The 24089-nt window shown below is 34.3% G+C and overlaps 1 protein-coding gene and 1 pseudogene across 1 annotated transcript; both read left to right on the top strand.

The window, feature by feature from the left end:
- Nucleotides 1-1911: 1911 nt before the first annotated feature.
- LOC122001043 lies at nucleotides 1912-10423 on the top strand (annotated as a pseudogene).
- Nucleotides 10424-13529: 3106 nt separating this feature from the next.
- Nucleotides 13530-20446, top strand: LOC122020679 (single-stranded DNA-binding protein WHY1, chloroplastic-like). The gene is made up of 7 exons (XM_042578692.1): nucleotides 13530-13950; nucleotides 14039-14133; nucleotides 14227-14319; nucleotides 18331-18425; nucleotides 18987-19060; nucleotides 19621-19709; nucleotides 19803-20446. Exons 1-7 carry the CDS (start codon nucleotides 13686-13688, stop codon nucleotides 19914-19916), a joined length of 825 nt encoding a protein of 274 aa, XP_042434626.1. The 5' UTR covers nucleotides 13530-13685; the 3' UTR covers nucleotides 19917-20446.
- Nucleotides 20447-24089: the final 3643 nt, after the last annotated feature.

Below are 24089 nucleotides of genomic sequence, written 5' to 3'. Positions count from 1 at the left end.
ATGAGAAAAACTATTCACCATTCCTTTGCTTAAGAGAAGCTTTAGAGCTCTAAAATTTATATGCTCATACCTTATGTGTCATAGTCATGTACTATTTTTTATGCATGCACTTAAACATTTTGCAGTAACATGCTTAATATTGAGAGAAAACATCCTATTTTTATACATAGGAATATGAGCAATAAGTTTGCTTTGCTTTCTTAAACGTAGACTACCATCTTTTAGTTGCATATTAAAACCTTTCTCAAGCAATTGTCCAAGACTAATAATATTAGTTTTCATGTTGGGCACATAATAAACATTAGTGATGTATGTGTGAGCTCCATCTTTAAGTTTGATGAGAATCTTACCAACGCCTCTTACTTGGATTTTGGATGCATCTCCAAACGAGACTTGTCCATTCACCGTTTCATCCAACTCAATAAACATATCTTTATGCCCGCACATATGATTGCTTGCCCTGGAATTTAAGTACCACAAATTCTTGTTTGTGGAATCTCCATCCTTTCTTACTAGCAAAACTACATCATTGTCATTGCCTTCTTTTGATGCATAATTAGCATTCCCTTGCACATTGTTTGAGCGGTATTTCGATGCATAATGTCCAAATTTGTTGCAAGTATAATATCTTACATTTCTTTTGTCATACCTTTGGTCTCTACCTTGATTGTTGTCTTTACTTCTTCCTCGACCTCGAGCAAAGCCCCTGCCACAGCTTCTACCTCAGCCACGTCCACGGAAGTCACCACGGCTACCGTCGTTTTCTTGCGAACCTTCGATCTTTGACTCTTCTTTCTGGTCAATAATTGTGAGCTTGGTTTGTAGAGCATGCTCCATAGGCTCTCTCCGTCTTCTTTGCATTCTTGCTTTATGAGCTTGTAGAGAGCTTAATAGTTCTTGCACCTTCATGTCTTTTACATCTTTTGATTCTTCTATGGCCGCAACTACATAGTCATACCTTGGCTCCAACGATCATAGAATTTTCTCTACGACACGACTATCTTCAATGTCATCACCATTTCTTCTCAATTGGTTGACAATAATCAATACCCTTGTAAAGTAGTCTGATACACTTTCGGACTCTTTCATCTCCAACGATTCAAATTCCCCTCTTAGGATTTGAATGTGAATACTTTTTGCTCTTTCATCACCTTTGTATGCTACTTGTAGGATCTCCCATGCCTTTTTGGAAGTTGTAGCTTCGACTACTTTCTCAAAAGTAGCTTCATCAAGAGCTTTATAGATAAAGAAAAGAGTTTTCTTATCTTTTCTCTTTTGTTCCGCCATTGCTGTCTCTGTGCCTCCGTTTGGTAGACTCCTTCTTGAGACGCTTTATAGCCTCTTTCAACAATATCCCACAAGCCTTCGCTCTCTAGTAAGACACTCATTTGGATACTCCAATTACCATACTTCAAATCAGCAAGATGAGGGATAGGAAGCATCGACATGGCTCTGATACCACTTTGTTGGAAAAAAATTATGGGAGAAGAAAAATTGTGGAAGAAGAGGAGAATCTTTACGTGGAAGAGGAGGAGAATAAAAAAAAAATGCTCCACTTACTTCATTCATGAAAATGTACATATTTATAGGTTTATTAGATAAGCACTAATAATCTAGACTTTTTTTAATTCTATCTCCACGAGACTCTTATCCTTATCATGACATCTCATCAAATTCTATCCAATCACAAACTCTCATCAATAATTAACACCTCATTTTTCTATCTCCATAAATTTTTATCACCAACTTTTATGTCTAAAAATAAAGTTTAATTCTCAACATTCCCATCCCCTCTCTCTCTCTTCATTCTCCTCACATCGATTGCAAGCGCGCTACGGAAGATATTACTCTACCAGAGGATGGAATTTCGCGATGCCATTTCTGAGCTCGAGCGCATCTTCTTGCGTCAGCATGTGGTCCACCTACATCTTCCAGGGTGTCCTGTAAGAAATTGTGTGAGCACCTTCACTTCATTCTCGCTTCGCTTCCACTTTTACCTTTCTCTAACTTTTCCATTCCATCCTAAATTGATCCTTTATCTTTGGCACGAACATTTAGGGGTTTGAAAGATGAATCTTCTTTCTTATTTTTCTATGCAGATCGACCAAGCTTTTTGGGCCGGATGGGAGACGATCCGAGCACGTCTCCTTTTTAAACTTGGCGCAGAACGTGCTTTGCCTCGCGTGGTCGTTTATCAGTATGCGCATTGTGGATTTTGCATGTTCTTGTCAATTGAGGGTGATGTGAGGTTGTTAATTGATTCATTTTGATTTGGGAATGACTAATTGCATAGTGATAAAGTTGTGGTTGTTGGTTGCTACTCGGAATATTGTACTAGTTCCCCTATACAAAAATTTTATACAAGTCCTATACCATTCCTAGCAACCTATTGTGTTCTTTAGAAATTAAATTTGGAATCACAAACAGAACTTAACATTATTAATTCCATATTCAACTTATCTGTTCTTAGAGGTTTAGCTTTGGATTACAAATGATGCTTAACATTATTAATCCAAATCTACCTATGTTACAAATTTGATTAAATATTAATTTCAGAGATCGGCTTCCAGGTTAAACATGGCGAGACACTAGGTCTTCTTGGTTATGGGAGCATCCACCACTTCCTAGACAAATTCTTTCAACGAAATTCAATATTTAATCTCCTTATAGTAACCCTAGGTTTAACCATTAAGAACAATTGAATCACAAGATTGAAAAATAACAAAAGAAACACAAAATCGAATCATAAATTCAAAACCTAGAATCACTAGCCTCTTATGTTTGGTATTTCAAGATCTAAACAAAAGGATGAACTAGTTATGATGCGGAAACTAATAACTAGTTATACCTTTTGTAGCTTATAGAGCTCACGATCTTCTATCGTATTCCTCTTCTTATCTCGGACGTCGTGTGGGCGACGATCTACCGAGACGAGAATCCACCCAAGCTTCCTTCTTCTCCAAGCAAGTTTCAACCACCAACAATCTTCAAGAGATGAAGAACTTTCGGCCACCAACCAAGCTCCAAGGGATGCTAAGAAACAAAGCCTCCTATCTCTCCTTCTTCCTCTAACAATATCCGGCCACCAACCAAGCTCCTTGAGATGAAGATGCCGCCGGCCACACAAGGAAGAAGAATAGGAGAAGGAGAAGGGATGAGGGACGACCACCACCAAGGAAGAGAAGAGAGGAATAATAGAAGATATGTTGTTATGAGATGAGACACCTCTACCCTCTCTTTTATATTCCTTGGTCTTGGTAAATAAAGAAAGTTTTAAACATAATTAAAACTTTCTTATTTTCTTTGCCAATGAAAGGAAAATTTAATAAAACCTTCCTTATAATTCCTTCAATGGTCGACCATATCAAATCCTCCAAACAAGGAAAGTTTTAAACACAAAATTAAAACTTCCTAATTTGTTTCCGGAAAATTTAAAATAAAAATTTCTCTTTTAAAAATTCCCTTCATGGTTGGTTATAAAAGGAAACTTTTATAAATTAAAATCTCTCTATTAAAACATGTGGATGATTACAAAAAGGAAAGTTTTCTCCAAAATTAAAATCTTCCTTTTAACTACAAATAAGGAAAGATATTAAATCTTTCTCTTAATCTTTTGTAGAAAGCTATAAAAGGAAAGATTTAAATTTTAAAACTCTCTTTTAAAACCATGAGGATGGTTACAAAAAAGGAAAGTTTTATCAAAAATTAAAATATTCCTTTTAACTACAAATAAGGAAAGATATCAAACCTTTCTCTTAATCTTTTGTAGAAAGCTATAAAAGAAAAGATTTAAATTTTAAACTCTCTTTTAAAATCATGGCTTTCACATAAGGAAAGATTTTAAAATAAACTCCTTTTATTTTTTATGTGGCCGGCCACCTAAGCTTGTGCTAAACTATATCCATGACCATCACTAAGTCTAAGTGCGGAAAGCTGTACCAATTTAAACTTTGCTAAACTAATACAAGTTCTTGGTCCTACATGTGCTGAGGGATGCAATCTAAGGTATACATGGCATATCCTACATCCCCTATGGTCAAGGAGCTGAATTACAAGGTCTCTTGGTCGAAACCCAGCTTCCCAATCGATCCAGATTGAACTCAATCGATTGCAAGCTGTTGAATCGATCCATGGATCGATTTCGATGGCTACTGTGCTCGGGTTAATATTCTGGATCGATCGACTGATCGATCCAGACTGACCAATCGATCCAGAGCTACTGTTCGCGGAACAAGTTCACCAATCGATCAGCTGATCGATTGAAGTCCCCCAATCGATCGGCTGATCGATCGGGGTTTCTAATTTCGTATCAGAAGTCTGATTTCAGCACTGTTTCGTGCCTAAATCACATATACAAGTTCCAAAATGGCTGGGAAACATTATAACATCAAATATTTAGTATTCTAAACATGGGCTAATGCATAGTTCTCTAGTTCATGGCATTTAAACATACCAAAGTGCGGAACAACTAAAATGCTACAGAGTTCTAATGCTTAAAACAAAATTTGCTAGATCCCTAAGATCTTTATTCCAAGTTCCACCCACACACATCTTCCTTGCATTGACCTCTAGCCTCCACTAGTCCATCTTTCCTTTACCTTTATCTGCAGTATAAGGAAAAGAGTATCTGTAAGCTTGAGAGCTTAGTAAGAAACCATCTACCTCACAAAAACATGCATACGATGAAATCATGCTTTTAAAACATGCTATTTGAAAAATATGTATACTGAACATGTAAGAGCATAGCATGACATACAAACAAACTAGTCATGGCAACAAGTGCTAACATAAGCTATCATATTGTATCAATAGAAAACTAAACCGATACAACCAAACTGAGCTGAGCTAATTCTAACTAATGCTAAAGCTGTACTGAATTCACATAACTATTTGCGAAGTTTGAAAACTATTTTCATAAATAGGTTAAAATACATAATCATGCTACTGTTTGGGCCCGACAACTGTACTTGCTATGCGCGCATCCCTAACTAGACCCGGGTTTGCAAACCCAAGGACATCTGAAGTCCAGACTGAAAAGTAAAATACTGTTTTATAACTGAATTCTCTTATCTCGCTATTTCTAGGTTATCTGAACCTAGAGGCGACTGTGGGAGCCCACCCATTGGACCATAGTCCCATATAAGCTGTAGCAAGACTATTATGCTATTCTAAATGCTTCTACCGCATTTACTGAACTATTAGAATGCCTACTGAAGTATTTTACTGAGCTAAACATTATATCAAGCACTTGGTGTGCTCTACAACACACCCTTCGTACTAAAAATCTGTATACTACTAAACTAATGCATAAAACACACGATTAGCTACTTATACTGCAGGTGAGGGGTTTCTTACCTCTTGTGCTAGTTTTCTTACGAATCTAGTCGCTAGTTTTTTCCGGTGGAGACGATCTTCTCGACGATTCTCTTGCGTCCACACGTTCTTCTCGCGGAGAGAAACGTCCTCATGTCGGAGTCGTCGCCGGAAGATGCTCCTATGGCCGTTGGGACGGAAACCTAGCCCTTGGGGCTTGGTGCGCCGAGAGAGGGAAGAGGAGAAGGGGGCGGCGTGGCTAGGGTGAGGGAGGAGAGAGTCACGTTAAAAATAACTCTTCACTTAATTTTTCTCCTATTTATATTAAGTGGTAAATTCACCCAACTCTAACTTAAATAAAATTGTTTCCCTTTCCTTACAGCACGGCCCTGCTGGGTTCTCCTGGTTACTAGAGTTCACCTTAAGTCGTAGGGCCCAATAGGTCTCGGGTTCAATTTTCGCGTAGGCTATTTTACGATTCTATTTATTTTTGCTACTTCTGCTACTCTAAAAATTTTGTAAAAATATCCTAAAATTCCAAAAAAATCATAGAATATTTCTAAAATAATTTTGAGAATTTTCAGGCGCTACAGCTTGGGCTCCAAGCTAGGGTCGGCCACTACTTGGTCTATCCAAGGCTTATCTTGGCCGACCCTTGCTTGGGCTCCAAGCTTGGCTTGGCCGGCCACCTAAGAATGAGTAAGAAGGTGGATATAGGTGGGTATAAAACTTTATAAATAAGCGGTTACAATAGGGACCGAGAGGAGGAATTAGTTTTGGTCTCCCGATGAACTTGAGCTTCCCGTGTTCTCCCCGAACACCCAACTCGAGTTCATCAATAATATCTCATTCCACTAAAGAGTATTATTGAACTACCGTACCAATCCCATATTACTATATGGGCTCCTTCTTATCATGAGTGTGTTAGTCTCCCTGTGTTTAAGATATAGAATGCTCACTAATTAAATGAGTTACTGACAACTCACTTAATTAATATCTAGCTCCAAGAGTAGTACCACTCATCTTCATTGTCATGTCGGACTAAGTCCACCTACAGGGTTTACATGACAATCCTTATGAGCTCCTCAAGGTGACATCATCAACCTAAATTACTAGGACACAGTTTCATTTTATAATCAACAACACACCATATAAATAATATCATTTCCCAACTTATCGGGTCTATTGATTTAATGAGCTAAATCACACCCTTTGATAAATTAAAGAAATAAATATTAAGTATATGTGTTTGTTATTATATCATGATTAAGAGTACACACTTCCATAATAACAGAGGTATTGTTCTTTTATATAGTCAGTATAAAAAGAAACTACCTCAAATGGTCCTGCTCAATACACTCATAGTGTACTAGTATAATTTATTAATCAAGATAAACTAATACCTAATTACACTACAATCACTCCTATGGTTTGTCTCATTCCATCTTGGTTGTGAGCAACTGTTTATAATTTGTAAGGAACTGATAACATGATCTTCTGTGTGTGATACCACACATCATGTTATCTACAATATAAATTAATTGAACAACTACACTTAGTATAAATGTAGACATTTGACCAATGTGATTCTTATTTCTAAATAAATATTTATACAAAATTATTTCTAAATAAATATTTATACAAAAAGCTAGGCTTTTAGTATATATTCCAACAGTGGTCGAGGAGTTCGTCTGGGAGAGCTCCATTACGGAGCTACCGGAGCCCGAGCATCACTAATACCATTAGTTCATCTATGGGAATTGAAGCTTTGAAGTATATCAGTTATCCCAAAGAGGTTAGTCTAGATTTTGATGTTTTCCCCTTTGTTTGCCGACTACTAATTCATATAGTTAATATCGTGTCTGTTGGCTCGGGTCATTGTACTTTCATTAGTAAAGCTCTAGATTTAGCAATTGCAACTCAATATCTTAGCATTGATAGTCTGAATGCAATAGATAGGAAAACATATAGCTTTTTTTTAACCAATTATATACATGACATATATATTCTTCATGATGCCTTAAAATTGTTCTTCTGTAAAAGTATCTATGTGACTACAATGATAACACATCAATTTAGTGTTGGTTGATGAATTAGGTGATCCCTAGCTTCCATAGATTTCCTATTGTGGTGGTGGACATACTTATAAGGTGGTGGTTAGATCTCCTCCTCCTTCCTCCCTCCCTCCAATTCAAGTATTCTAGCACGTCTTTCCTGCTCAAGGGATTGAGTCACATGGATAGCGTAAAGGACATAGTGCTTATTGCATCTTGCTTAAGATATGGAAATCTAAACTTTCTTCCATTCCAATACATAGTTTGAATTTCCTTCACACGGATGCAAGCATGATAAAGAATAAAATAATATGTTTTTACAACATCCTAGTGTGCTTTTTCCGTTGTGATGATCCTAACATTAAGATATATCACATAAAGTTACTGATATTTTCTTTTAAATGAAGTATTTTCATAAATGGGTCAATTTATATTAACCTATTTATATATTCAGGTCGTGTAATGACACTTTTTGTTCTTCTCTCTATTAACTGTGTTTCAGGTCGGGTTGTTTAATATTCTCAGCTCTAATTGTTGCTCTAACAGATTAACCAATTAATGCAATTCAAAGATGTACTTGGTTCTATCTGCCAAATTAATTTGTTTGGAACTTAGTGTTGAGTTTTAATTCAAGTTATTTCTTTTGGTAATGCATATGTATGCATTTAGTCTCACATTGCTAAGCAAAGAAAGTTGAAAGGCCTTATATATGGACCCCTTCCATCCTTGCTTAGCAAAGTTAAGGGGGCCTACACGCATGCGCGGACCGAACCCAAATCAAGTGATTTCGGGGGGTTCGAGCCGAAAATCCATAAACCGAGCGGGACGCACTTCCTTCCGAGTTTTCCTTCTGTTCTGAGGCTTTGGTTCCGCGATCTGAGGTTGAGTCTGAGTGCGGCGCTCGTCTTGGAGTGCACTTACGAACGGCGCGAGTGATTGTCTAATCTTGGGAGAATTTTGCCGGAGAGCCTCTGCACCGTGGGCGGCAATAAAATCTCTAAAGACAGTCGGCACGCCGGCGCTTCAACTAGAGATACACAATTTCTGAACCTTACTCTTATATTATCCATTTATTGTATGCTTGCTATTTTGATGCAAATAAATTACTGTGTTAGCGTAATCAGATTACAACACTTACTGTGTGTTTCCAAAGGCATTCATATTTACCAATAACAAATTGTTAATATTTGAACTCTAAACTATCCTAAGAATGTGAGCTTTTGGAAACATGTTCCTTTTATGTTACCTGTGTGATTGGGCACAACCGCACATTGACATGATCGCCTCACTTTGTTTCTCTTAATTCACTTCTCTAGCATCCCTTATTCCCTTGTTTGTATCATGAATGGATAAAAAATTACCCTTCTAAAAATCACTGTTTTTATGCTGCCAGATTAAGGACTTCTAAGAGTATTGAGTTTGTTTATAACAGGTATTGGCAAAGTCTACAAAAATGATTCCTGTTGAGTAGAGTGTTTAACCTTATCGATAATAAACATTTTATTTTTTCCTAATTAAGTATGCATATTGTTTTTCCATAATGAAAGATTTGATGCTTCTAGTATGGTAGAACTAGTTTAAAGATACCAACTTGAAAAATTGATTGTTATTTAGAATTCCGTAAGTATTCTATCTGAATGGAGTCTTAACATAAACATAAGCATACTTTTTCTCCAACTGATAATTGTTACTGACAAGTATGCCTTGATCTCACAGTTATGCTGGTGGGTGCTCGTGTTTATGGAATCAAATATAGTATTCCAGAATATGTTTGCACTTTCCTTGTTGCCGGAGGGGTATCTTCATTTGCACTTTTGAAGGTTTGGCATTTCCCTTCATACTCTTTTGCATCAAAATCAATTTTTTTTTCACTCATGGGGATCCAACTCTTGCAATGGGGATGCATATCCAAATGACTAATTTCTTGGGATAAAAGATGGTGGCTGCATCTAACAATTTTGAATATACATTACAAATGACTTTTTTTTGACTGTCATTCAGTGGCTTCTGAGTGAGTTTGTTATATTCCAAGGACTGGGTTCTTTGTTGTGCCTTGGTATGTGGAATTGATTTCAGACATAAATAATGAACACCTTATTAAAGATCTAACTTCTTTATTTGAGGACCAAAACCTCATGATTGCTCATGTAAGTCATTTTCATCCTCAATGCCAGTCATTTTGGCCTGATGTTCTTGGTATTATCTTGTTCCATGAAATATGGTTAGTAGGGTATGGTCTATGGAAATGGACCATGCCTGGCTGTGTATCTTCTGAACTACCACAGTACATTAGAATCTACATTTTTTATTGATATGGTTACATTTTTGTTTATTGTACTTTTCATGCCCTTCACTCTCTGAATACATTTACAATAGCTTTGTTATTAAATTGTTTGATTCGATTGATTACAGACTAGCTCAAAGACCATAAAGAAGCTTGCCCATCCAAATGCTCCACTTGGCTATGGGCTTTGCTTCCTGAATTTAGCATTTGACGGCTTCACAAACGCCATTTCTTAAACAGATGAAACAAAAATGCTTGTGTACCTTCAAATTTATTTTAGTGCTTTAATCGTACTTGAATCCAAAGTTCACAATAATTTATAACTGCATCTATTTGTTTCTCTTTTAATAAAAAACCTTTAATAGGTACCCAAAAACTTCTGCTTGGGAGATCATGCTTGGAATGAACCTTTGGGGAACCATTTACAATGTTATTTACATGTTTGGCTGGCCCCATGCAAGTGATTATGAGGCAGTGACTCAGTGAGGTTCTGCCAGGAGCACCCAGAGGCAGCTTGGGACATCCTTATGTACTGTCTCTGCGGCGCAGTGGGACAAAATTTCATCTTCTTGACCATAAGCCAATTTGGCTCACTTGCTAACACAACCATCACCACCACCCGGAATTTTGTCAGCATCATTGTATCATCATTGACAAGTGGCAACCCTTTATCAACGAAGCAGTGGTCTAGTGTGGTTATGGTCTTCTCAGGTCTTTGATCTTCCTCAAGTGGAGAAAGCTCTAGAGAACAAAGGAGAAGAAGGCTGCTTGAAGACCATTTTCTTTCCTTCCCCAGGATTCCTGGTGGCTTTTATTGACTTTATTGGAACTAAACACGGGAAGAGCTTTATTCAATTTAGGCAGATCTAAACTCGGTGGCCAATCCAAATTTAATAGTGTATGTGACCGATATTTATGTCTTGCTGCTAATAGTATACTTCAGAAATGTATACTATTAGCAGCAAGACATAAATATCGATTATGGCAATCGTACGTTGATTGGACTTAAATTATTAGTCTAATATGATAAAATAGTTAATAGATGTGTAAATCGACTTCATCTAGTTGGATAAAATTTAATTATTATTATTATTATTATAATTAATAATTATTATAATTAATAGATGTGCAAGTAGTTTAGGTCCCTCTGTATAATCTAATCTTGTATATGTAGGGCAGTAAATTAATCAAATATTTATGAATAAGTTTGATATTTGGTTTGGTAAAATTTATTTATACTCGTTTAATATACACAAGATCAATTAAATAAACAAGCTTGAACAGCTCGTTAAACTAAATAAACAAGTTTGAACATATATGTATTTAGTGATCAACATTCGTGAATAATATTTATGAACAACACTCTTGAACAATGTTCATAAACTATATTTATTAATAAAATTCTTATTAATACGTTAAATAAATAAAATAAAATAAATAAATAAGTTTAATTAAGATGTTTAATGATTAATTAAACAAATAAAATTTTCAAATAAATTTGAATTGAAAGTTTGATAATATCTAAACGAATCAAATTTGAACTAAGCTAAAGTCAAGCTTGAGAGTTTGATAACATCTAAATGAACTCAAGCCAAGTTTCAAACAAGCTTATAAAAATTAAATCAAGCAAGTTGAATAATCATTTTAAAAGTTTAGTCATTTTAAGCTAGACTCGACTTGTCTTAGTTATTTTATCAAACAAATTTGAATATCCCAAATCTTGATCCGGCTTGATTTGACTTATTTATTGAAGGTTAGATCCTCTGGTCCAGGATCTTCTGGATTAGGAAAAGTCCTGTAAATTTATTGGTGGGGTGAGTTGAACCTCATCTGTTAGGGTACAATTCATCATACCAGTGATTGAACAGGAATTCAAAACTGGTCTATGGATCCTGGCCAGAGAATTCCTGCCCTGTTTACCGCCATGCGTATTTGAACAGAAAGATTTTTTTGAATGTTTATTAGACTGATCTGTAATCCAAATCTGAATCTTCCTGACCAACTACGTTTGGTAGGATGTAATGTAATACAGCTTGTAATGTAATCAAATTTGTAATGTAATGTAATCAGGATTACATTATTATGTTTGTGAAATAATTATATACTATGCATGTAATCTTTGATTACAAGGGTGATTACATTATCTTATTTGATGTACATTATTTTTGATAAAAAAATGTAATTCATATTATTGTAAAATGATAAAAATAATCTTATAACAGAATTTAAATAATTTTATTCTTCCTTTCAATTAAATCTCATCTGTTAGGGTACAATTCATCATACCAGTGATTGAACAGGAATTCAAAATTGGTCTATGGATCCTGGCCAGAGAATTCCTGCCCTGTTTACCGCCATGTGTATTTGAAAAGAAAGATTTTTTTGAATGTTTATTAGACTGATCTGTAATCCAAATCTGAATCTTCCTGAACAACTACGTTTGGTAGGATGTAATGTAATACAGCTTGTAATGTAATCAAATTTGTAATGTAATGTAATCAGGATTACATTATTATGTTTGGTGAAATAATTATATACTATGCATGTAATCTTTGATTACAAGGGTGATTACATTATCTTATTTGATGTACATTATTTTTGATAAAAAATGTAATTCATATTATTGTAAAATGATAAAAATAATCTTATAACAGAATTTAAATAATTTTATTCTTCCTTTCAATTAAATCAAATTTATCGCACTAAATTAAATAAGATCAAATTAAATAAAATTATTCACAAATACTGTACAGTTGGTTTTACAACATTAACTTCTATGCTCGCCCTCTTGATGAAAAATAGTCAGACAAGTAAATTATATTGATTAATACTAGAGAAAATGACATTAGATTTTTCAAGTTAGACCAGCATCGTACCATGGCGGAAACAAATTGGATCGTTGTTACAAATACATTTAACATGAGAAACATAACAGTCGCGTCTGCATATGCTATACAATGTATTCTCTGACTTGATGCATGCACGGGCTCCTAACTTCATTAGTGTCGATCGAGCAAAGTGTTGGAAATGCATAAGTACACAAAAGAAAGTTTGACACTCCGCTGGGATATAGATTCTTCAGTTGAGGGGACATGACTTTTGGTATATGAAGCAGACAGGTTGTTGGAAAGAAATTGTGCTTCCCTGCATAGGAGCTCCTAGTGAGGAAGCAATGACATTTGATTGATAAGTGCATATCGTTGGCTAGCCATATTACCAAATGGAAACGAATCACCAATTGCAAAGTTCACTGCTTCACCACGGTTGAATCCTAAGATGAAAAAAATGGAGAACGAATCCACTTCAATAATCCTTAGACAATGACGTGTAGAAGAATGTAAAAATTAAAAGAACTCTAAAATGGAGAAAAGGATCAAATTCCTGTAAGAAAGGTGAAAATGTATTCTCCAGATTTTTGCTGATGGAGGCGCTGGGATGAGTGTGCGAGACGAGATATGTGCGAGGCGAGGGAGAGGTTCTGCCAAGGCGAGGAAGAGTTGTGTCGATGATTTTGGTGAGGAATTGGTTCGATGAGATGAGATCAAGGTTAGATTTTGTATTAAAAAATTTTGAGTTGTAATGTAATCCGATTAAGTGTTGTTTGGTTTGTAATTTGGATTACAAAAGGTTATTAACTTTTGTCATTCAGATTACATTACATTATAAATTTAGAATTATATTAAATAAAATAATCAATTTTGTAATGTAATCCAGATTATATTATATTACAAATTTAGAATTACATCAAATAAAATAATTAATTTTGTAATATAATCTTCATTACATTACAAATTTAGAATTATATCAAACAAAATAATTAACTTTCTAATATAAAATTACATTACAAGTAAATTACACCATACCAAACTAAAACGGGAAAGCGGATCCGCACGCAGGATCACGTTCGCGAAACACAACAAATCGAGCTTTGCTTACCTTGCTTATTAGGGTCGATTGCAGCGGCGGCAGCTCCGCTCCCTATCCGGCCTTCTACGAGGCGGTCGTTTGTTCTTGTCTGCTGCGCATCCAAAAAGATGTATTCGCCCTCTTCTTCTCACGCTATCCATTGTCATTGCGCTTCCCCTTCTCCCCTCCGTTCTTCGTCTGCTTCCTTCAAAAGTAGTAGTACTCTCTGCGCTCCCAGAACCCTAGCCATTGGTTTCGTAAGTAACTACCAACGGCAACATCTCTCCATTCGATGCCGCCGCTCCGAGTTCTTAGACCAACACCGCCTAACTGGTCGTTCTCCTTCACCGCCGCCTGAGGAACCTGCCTCTTTCAACCCCCAACCCCCCGGAGGTGCCCATTGGCTTCTCGCTTCAGGTTGTTAACTTTGTCGCCGTTTTAAATTCCTTACCTTTCTTGTTTCGTCTTGCTCTCTTTGCAGCGTTGAATTCGAGGGTGTTCGTTGGTTATTCCATTTACAAAGGGAAGGCAGCGCTCACGGTGGATCCACGAGCCCCTGAATTCGCCCCTCTTGAAGTGAGTTTTTTAGTTTCTACTCAGAGTTCGTCAAAATTTGTTTTTTTTACATTTTTGTAGTCAGCGTGGTGGTTTTATATCATATCGTTGCAGTCTGGAGCTTACAAAGTCTCTAAGGAAGGATTTATTCTCCTCCAATTTGCTCCTGCTGTAGGTACTCGACAATACGATTGGAGTAGAAAGCAGGTATGCCAAATTGTTTTTTTCCTTCTCTCTGTGTGTGATTGTAATGTCATTACACTTAGATAATTGCAATCCTTCCCTTCTTGTCATAAGTGGTGCAAAAGATGAAGAAAAAAGGCTTTTCTATTATCTTTCTCATGATACTTGCCACTAGCTAGAGCCTCAGTCAGCCTGTTAGTGGCTAGGGGTGAGCATTTGGTTGAAAACTGAACCGAAAGTTAATAAACCAAAATTTGTTCGAACCAACCGAATTTTCTAACAAAATTGGAAAAACCAAACCGATATAACATTGGTTAATTCAGTTTTCGACTGAATTAACTGAACTTAAAAAATAAAAAAAAAATCAGAATTAACTGCTTGTAAAAGGTCATTCACACAGCGGCGCTCTCAGCCGACGGACAGAAATCCAGCCATCATAACTAACCTTATAATGATCAGGCAGCCAAAATACGGAGAAAACAACTCGATCTTATCACAGAACTCAAGTTATAATTCCGCAATAACTTGATCTTATCATAGAATACATCAACATGAGAAAAAACAAATGCTTTAAACTATATTTTCGAGTTATAAAACAAATGATTTGATCGAAGAAGAGCGAAATATGGAGAAAACATAAATCGAAGTAATCTGTGTGAGCTACCTCCAGATCTGATCGATAGGCGGCGAGATCATCAAGCAGAGAAAGTGATATCAAGAGTTAAATCGGAGAGGAGTGCTTGGAGGAAGGAAGGGGAAGAGATCGGGTGACATCAATGAGGTAGCAATCCTCTTGATCGCTGGTTGCAGCTTGCGTGAAGACAAGGGGATGCAGAGGACTGCCAATGATGGCCTCACAGGTGGCGAGAGAGACAAGAGGGGAGGGAGGTTGCCGGTCGCTCATTGGCTACAGCCTACGTGAGGATGAAGGGACTTAGAGGGACGCCGATGATAGTCTCATTGGTGGCGAGTGCAACAAGAGGGGAGGGGAGAAGGCAAGAGCTACAGGAGGAGAGGAGAGGGGGAGTCGCGACTCTGGAGGTTGACGAGCGACGAGAGATGGAGAGAGGGATTAGGAATAAGGATTTAGGGATTTTATTTTAATTTTTAAACTTCTTCTCGGTCAAGGCTGGGTCGGTACGATATATCGATACCGAATTCTCATATCGTATACCGTATCGAAAAATTTAGTATAAATAAATTTATATTGATACCGTACCGTTATACCAAATTTTCGGTATGATATGAGTTTCATACTGAAAATTTCGGTATACCAAAATTTGGTACGGTATGTTGTAACAAGATAAAGCTATATTGTAGCAGATACTGGTTACTAGCTGCTACAACAAAGAAAATTATGTTGTAGCAACTATTGGTTAATAGTTGTTACAATGTATTTGTTGCGTGAACTTTGGGAGGTCATACTTTAGATTGAACCATAAGCCGCATAATATAGAGATCTTCGATTTGATATATTGTGCATTATATGATTTATCCAGAATTAAAAGTTCTGACCTCTCAAAGTTTACTTGACAAACACATTATAACAGCTGCTAACTAGTAACTGCTACAACACAATTTTCTCTGTTGTAACATCTACTAATCAGTAGTTGCTACAATATAGTTTTTCCTATGCTGTTGTAGCATCTACGAACTAGCAGTTGTTACAATAGAGAAAATTGTGCTGTAGCAACTATTAGTTAGTAGCTGCTACAATGTATTTGTTAATTTGAGAAGTCATAACTTTTGACTCAAATTGAACCATGAGATGCACAATATATCAAATCGAAGCTCGTTTAGTGATCTTCAATTTGATATATTGTGCATTATATGCTTCATCTAGAATAAAAAATTATGACCTTTTAAAGTTTACTCGACAAACACATTATAGCAGGTACTAACTAGTAGCTGTTACAACATAATTTTCTCTGTTGTAGCAACTACTAATTAGTAGCTGCTACAACAAAGTTTTTCCTGTGCTGTTGTAGCATCTATAAACCAGTAGCTGCTACAATAGAGAAAATTGTGTTGTAACAACTACTAGTCACTAGCTGCTACAACGTGTTTGTCGAGTGAACTTTGAGAGGTTATAACTTTTAATTTTGAATAAATCATATAATGCAAAATATATCAAATTGAAGATCTCTGAATGAATTTCGATTTGATATATTGTTATTCTCAAAGTTCACTCTGAGTCAAAAGTTATGATCTCTCAAAGTTCACATAGCAAATACATTGTAGTAGCTACTAACCAATAGCTGCTATAACACAATTTTCTCTGTTATAGCAACCACTGGTTCGTAAATGCTATAACAGCATAGGAAAAATTATGTTGTAGCAACTAGTGGTCAGTAGTTGCTATTGTGTTAACTAGTAGCTGCTACAATGTGTTTGTCAAGTAAACTTTGAGAGGGAGAGAATTTAAACAAACTAAAACCTATTAAAGCCCAAAATCCTAATTTAAAAAATAAATAATTTATTCAGTATTTTGGTATATACCAAAATATCGAAAAATAATAAATTTTATACCGATATCGAAAATTTTGGCATGAACGGTATATATTGGTATAGTATGTGCGGTATACCGAAATTTTCGGTATTTTTTCCACTCATATTCTTGATTCGGTTTAATCGATTTTGGTTTTTTAAAACTGAAACCTAACCGATTAAACCGAAATAACCGATATTTTTTATATAAAAAATAAACTTCCGAATTAACTGAACCGAATTTCAAATTTCGGTCGATTTAGTCGGTTAATTCGATTTAACCGATCTTTTGCTCGCCCCTATTAGTGGCCCATTGGAGCTATTTATTTAATTTTGAATAAAAATAAAAAGTTGTTATGCTGAAATTTGAGCCTTTGATCTCGTAATAAGCAAAATAACTCTTTTACCAACTTAGAGACTTGATACATATGACATAGTGATGTGTGAAACCAACCCTGGTAAAAGAATGGTTATGTGCCACATGGGTATGTAAAAACCATAAGTCATGTTTTTTCTTCCAAGTTTTGCACGTGGTTAGTGAAGAACCATATTTTGATGACTCATAATTCTGGACAATTTTATGGCACATGGGTGTCCAAAAGTCCTAATCTTCATAGAGAAGCATAATGAGGCATCACTGGTTGCATTGATGTAGTTTTCTCTTAGTTTTTGATACTTGGAGAGTGTAAAATTATATTTTGTCAGACATAGTTCTATGGTGTTCAAACGTTCTAATTTTCAGAGAAATATAATGGAACACCATTTGTTATATTCATGCTGCTAACTCTAATTTTTGACACTTGGAGGATGCGTAACCATGTTTTACCATAAATGTGTCTAAATTTTCTGATTTTCACACATATATATAACATCATTTGACAACATATGGTCCTGCACTTTGAAATGTCAAAACTCAAACAAAACAGCAAGAGTGAAACTAATGACAAGACTTCAGTGACTCTGTTTAGACTTTTGGTTACTCCATTGAATCTTGATGGTTGACAAGACTCCAACCAACACCTTGTAGAGTCCAGCGAAGGGGTATGTATATTTTCATAAGAAAAAGTTGGAAAAGGTCTTCTATAAAGTATTTTGCAAAATTGAGACCTTTCTAAGGCTTTCTGAATTAAAAGGAACCATTCTAGGACTTTTGCCCATAAAGTTTTGAGTCCACTAGGACTTCAGAGATTTAAAAAAAAAAAGTTCTCGTTTTTTCATACTAAATTAACCCGTGTTGAAATTTAGTTGAATGATTTTGGGAGATTTGATCCTTCATTATTGAGTTAATGATGAAATTAAGCCTGTGTGCTACAAATATCATAGTCAATGATGCTCCATTATGATTATTGCTGGCATGCTTTGTTCATATAATTTGTTGGTCAATATACAATTAGCTTTCATTCAACTTATTGGCTCCTTAATTCTGAAACTGTTTCTGTCCCTTCTGCTGGCAAGTCCTTGTTCTCTTTGGCAACTATGTTTGCTTTCTTGTGGTATTTTATACAAACATATGTCAATTTTTTTTATTATTTTTCATTATTGATGCAGGTCTTTTCTTTGTCCATACCTGAAATTGGCCATCTGATGAGTCTTGGTGCAAAGGATTGTTGTGAATTTTTTCATGATCCATTCAAGGGAAGAAAGTAATATTTTTGGACTTTGATAAGAAATTTGTTCTGCACATGAAAATCATTTGTGTAGTTTATCTTGATTCTTGAATATGATGTGCTGCCCTTGGGGCAGAGTTGTATCATAGGATAAGGGTTCGAATCTCGGCAAAACCTTGGAAAAAAATCCCTCCCTGCACTGGTCAATTACAGCTTCCCGATTTACCTCCTATAGATGGTCGTGGGGTCGTTGGGGGGGACGGATTCCACATTTTGCTATCATTGAATAGGGATGTGCTAACCGTTCTAAAATGCTTTTTTAGTTTTTAAACATCATTTTTATGTGTCTAGTTACTTCTTAGAGATATATGATTTTCTCTATTGCACAGCTTTATTTGATCAAACAATACTTGTTAGTTAGCGTATCTTCATATTCATGCACTTCCACATTCCATGAAATAATTTCTTGATATTTCTGAGTCTAGGTAACGATATTCTAGCTTAACATCATAATTCATGAAAATCTATAAGACTACAACTGTAACTCAGTCAGTGTTTTGCCTAAGTGCAACTTTTATTATTATTTTTATTTTGCAGTGAGGAAGGCAAGATAAGGAAGATTTTAAAGGTTGAACCTCTTCCAGATGGCACCGGATATTTCTTTAATCTCAGTAATTCACTAGTTTCCCACATTTTGAATTTAAATAGATTTTTTTTCCATATGATGCAATCTGTCAGGCCTCGACAGTTGCTCTTCAAATTTCTGTGTTTCTCATCTGTTATTAACACTAAAAATGTTCATCTTTTAAATCCTATATGCAATCTATTTGTGCTATTCAAGCTTACAGCCGTACGGTACAACGGATAATTGTTCTTTGGCTTTGTGCCTTTGAAGCCTCAAACTAGTAACTAGTCTTGCCTGTACGCAAACATCCATAAAATCTGCATGAAACAATTTTGTTATTTTCTTGTTTTAGTTCATCCCATTTCTCTGGATCAAATTATTCCATTCATTCATAATTTTTTATAGTTTTGTTATGGCTAATCCTACTGAAAAAATCTCCATTTGTTCATAATGTTTCCTTCCCTTTCTGCTTTTTCTGGCAAATGCATATCATTGTGCCTTTCTTGAAGCTGCACAATATTGGCTACCTTTGGTACTTACAAAATGCTCACCGTTGGTATTAGGAAGGTCTGCCATAGTAAATTGCTTTTTATTTCTCTGTTTCAGATGTTCAAAATCGGCTATTGAATATGGATGACAGCATATACATACCAATCAGCAAACCGGAGTTCGCTATTCTTAACTCGGCTTTCAATGTATGACATCTCTCCTCTATTTGTATTCCTCCAATATGCTATTTTCTTGTTTTAACAATCACAAATATATCTCAAATAACTCCTTTTCTTCAGTTTATTGTTCCATATCTTCTTGGTTGGCATTCCTTCGCTAATGCTATCAGACCGGAGAATTCCTTCCGTATGAACATGGCAAGATCCTCTGTTGATTTTGAATGGGGTAAGTGAAGGACAACTCTCAAAAGAAAGAAGCAATTCCAAACTATGAATGCGTGCCATTTCTTTGAGGCTGGGTTGGTCGTATCGAAGTTCTAATGAAATTCTCTGGACAGATGTGATTTCAGGGAATTTGCTCTCTATGTCATGATGTTTTGAGGCAATTGCTCATAGTTTTTCCTTTTTAAACTGAGTTAGTAAGCTTCGATTACTATGGATTTGAATTTGATTGTGTAGCAAGGGCTGTAGTTGCTAGAATGGGACTTCTAGACTAGTTGGTTCTGAGAAACATAAACTGACGAAAAAATCAAGTTTATTCTCAGGTTGTTCATGTGATTCTGTGATCAAGGTGGCTGCCATCCATCATGCATTTTGACGGTGAAATAGAATGGAGTTTCTTCATCCTGAAATGAGACAAATCATTTGTGAAAAAGGTATTTCTCCTAATACTTAAGTATCATGGATCACTCATTCACCCCTGAAGGATTATTTAGCGTCAACCATGGCAATTTTATATCCAAATATTGAATTGATTTCTTTGATTTTCTCTCCCGTTTATTTTTGAAGTTTTGCGTGTGGGTTAGTCGCACAAAATAATAAATTCACTTGAAACCTTAATGCTATACGTGGCACAAGGCAAAATCGCTCGCCTTCAGCGCTCCTGTCGCACCCGACTTCAGGTCATCACGAGGGAGATAAATCACAACAATCGAGAGGACAAGTGATGATGGGGTGAGTTGCACAAGATTTAGGGATTTATGCTTCAACAATCCTGTGGTTTGATTTTACGATTTTATATGATAAGTATTTCATCATTTATCATCTCGGATGATCCGTGGGGTCACCTTATTGTTATATGGCACTATTATAATGTCATTTGCCACTTATCATTTCGTGATTTTCGTTTCCCTCAAAGTTCATAGTCAAAATTAACGTTCATTCATCGCTCATATAATAAAGCCAATGGCCTTTTTAAAATACGATTTATCTATATCCTTGTTCAATTAATTAATTATAAAAATCAATCTAAGTATTCAATTTCACTAGAAACATGATCAAAATTTAAATTGTAATATAGATGAATATTTTGAAAGTGAATCTCTAACTGTATATAAATGGTACTCTAAATTTATTCAACAAAATCTAAACACTTAAAAATTTAAAAGTATAATTATGCTATGGGTTGAGATTAGGGCGATAATTAAGTCAAGCTAGAGTCAAAACAAGTTTTGGGTTGTTTAATTTTATTTGATAAGATAGTTGAGCTGAGTTTAAAATGAATAAAATTTTTGAAATGATTATTTAAGATTGACTTGGTTTATTTATTATGAGCTTGAGATTGGTTCAAAATTAATTCGTTTGGATGTTATCGAGTTTTTAATTTAAAGTTGGCTTGAATTTGGTATTTTTTAGGGATGTAAACGAGTCGAACAGAGTCGAACAGTATTGTTCGGCTCAAGCTCGGTTCGTTTAAGTTATATTCGAGCTCGAATCGAGCTTTTATCACAAGGCTTGAGCTTGGCTCGTTTTAGAATTATCAAGCTTGCGAATAGTTCGAGTTCGGGTTCGTTTTCGGGCTCGTTTAGAGTTCGTTTTTTTGGCTCATTTTAAAGTTCATTTTAAGGTTCGTTTTAGAGTTTGTTTTTTTGGCTCGTTTTAGAGCTCGTTTTTTGGCTCGGTTTAAAGTTCGTTTTAAGACTTGATTTTTTGCTCGCGAACCTATAAACGAACATGTTCGCGAACTCATGAGCCGAATATCCTTAAGCTCGAGCTCGGCTTGATAAAACTGTTTAGCTCGAAATCGAGATCGAGTTCAGCTTGATAAGATAAACGAACGAACTCGAACGAATTTTTTACCGAATCGAGCCCCGAATAGCTCGCGAACCTCATTTACATCCTAGTTTTTTTAGATATTATCTAGTTCACAATTCAAATTTATTTAATTATTTAAATTTTTATTTGTTTGATTGATTATTGAATTTGATAATTCAAATTTGTTCATTTAAAAAATTTATTTATTTAGTATGTTGATAAGAGTTTTATTAATGAACATAGTTCATGAAAATTATTCTAACATTAAACGAGTTAAATACAATATTTAAATTTATTTATTTAATTTAAGGAGTCTTTTAAACTTATTTACTTAATTAATCTTGAGTCTATTAAATAAATACAAATAAATTTTTACCCAATTGATCATAACACCATTCATGAAGATTCAGTTCATTCACAGCGTTAAGATTGTTAAAATTACAATAACTAAAATTTGAATTTTTTTAATAAAAAAATAAAAAAAATTGGATAAAAATATTATAACATCCCTGTCAATTTCTCTATTCAAAATATATAATTTAAAGTAAAAAAATTATTTTATTAAATTTAGATATTTATTTTTCAATACACTATAATATCTCGTCCTTCTTTTAAACTCTTTTAAAAATAAAAACTTTTAAAAATTATTTTAAAAAATCTTTAAAAATCATTTAAAAATTCTTTTAAAATCCTTAAAAAAAATAGTTTAAAAACTTTAAAAATTATTTTAAAAATTCTTTAAAAATTTATTTTATAAATTTTAAAAATTCTTTAAACTCTTTTAAAAATTCTTTTAAAAACTTTAAAAATTTATTTTTAAAACTTTTAAAATCATTTTAAAATTTCTTTTAAAATCTTTTAAAAGTTCTTTTAAAATCTTTATAAAAATTCTTTTAAAAACTTTAAAAATCATTCTAAAATCTTTATAAATCATTTTAAAAGTTCTTTTAAAATCTTTTTAAAAATTCTTTTAAAAACTTTAAAAATTATTTTAAAAACTTTAAAAAAACATTTTAAAAATTCTTTTAAAATCTTTTAAAAACTCTTCTAAAAAAACTTTAAAAATTTGTTTTAAAAATTTTAAAAATCAGTTTAAAAATTCTTTTAAAATCTTTTAAAATTTCTTTTAAACACTTTTAAAAATTATGTTAAAAACTTTAGAAATCTGTTTAAAAATTCGTTTTAACACTTTTAAAATTTTTTTAAAAAACTTTAAAAATCTTTTTAAAAATTCTTTTAAAAACTTTGAAAATTATTTTAAAAACTCTTTAAATTTTTTTAAAAAAATTCTTTTAAAATCTTAGAATAATTATTTTAAAAATTCTTTTAAAAACTTTAAAAATTATTCTTTTAAAATCTTAAAAAAATATATAATAGTAATAATTATAATCACATTGATAATTATTTTATGAGTAGTTTTACCTAAACAAAATGAGAGTCAAAACTTAAGCTAACCTTCAATCGCTACTTATTTTAGGTAACAAAGTAGATCTTGGACAGTGGTTGCTCCAAACACATGACTGGGGATCACACCAAGTTTACACAACTTACCTTCAAAAGTTTAGGAACAGTTACCTTTGGAAACAATGACGAACTCAAGGTAATTGGTATAGGTAATATTGAGCTTAAAATTGACTTTATTACAAATGTTCTACTTGTTGAAAATTTCAAGTATAATCTCCTAAGTATTAGTCAATTGTGTGACACTAGGTATAAGGTTAGATTCTTATCCTCAGAATGCTTAATTAAACACCTAAATAATCCTAAGATAAGTCTAAAAGAGTTTAGAAAAGATAACATCTATGCAATTAACTTAACCACTTCTTCAATTAAGTGTTATTTAACAGAAAAGGAAGAAACTTGGTTATGATATAAAAGAATGTCACACACTAATTTCAGAAATATGAGTAAATTAAATGGATTAGTTAGAGGTTTACCAAAATTACCTAATTTAGACTCAACAATATGTAATGTTTGTCAACAAGGTAAACAAACAAAGTCTACTCACAAACCAACTAATCAAACTCAAACCAACTTAATACTAGTTGACCCAAATGGAAAACCAGTTGACTTAAAATACTATGGGAGTGTCATAGGTAGCCTACTGTACTTAACTGCAAGTCGACTCGATATTTTATTTGCAGTGAGTATGTGTGCTAGATACCAAACCTGTGCTAAAGAATCTCATTTGACTCAGGTCAAAAGAATCTTTAGATACCTTAAAGGAACAACAAATGTAGGGATTTGGTATCCTAGGACTAGCAATTTTGAGTTAATAGGGTATTCTGACTCAGATTATGCTGGATGCAAATTAGACCGCAAGAGCACAAGTGGTGGATGCCAACCACTGTGTTGGTCCATCACTTGTCAGTT

The sequence above is a fragment of the Zingiber officinale genome, chromosome 1A, assembly GCF_018446385.1.
Source record: "Zingiber officinale cultivar Zhangliang chromosome 1A, Zo_v1.1, whole genome shotgun sequence".
Lineage (NCBI taxonomy): Eukaryota > Viridiplantae > Streptophyta > Magnoliopsida > Zingiberales > Zingiberaceae > Zingiber > Zingiber officinale.
Note: the sequence above shows the minus strand (reverse complement) of the source record. Positions and strands in the feature narration are given on the sequence as shown.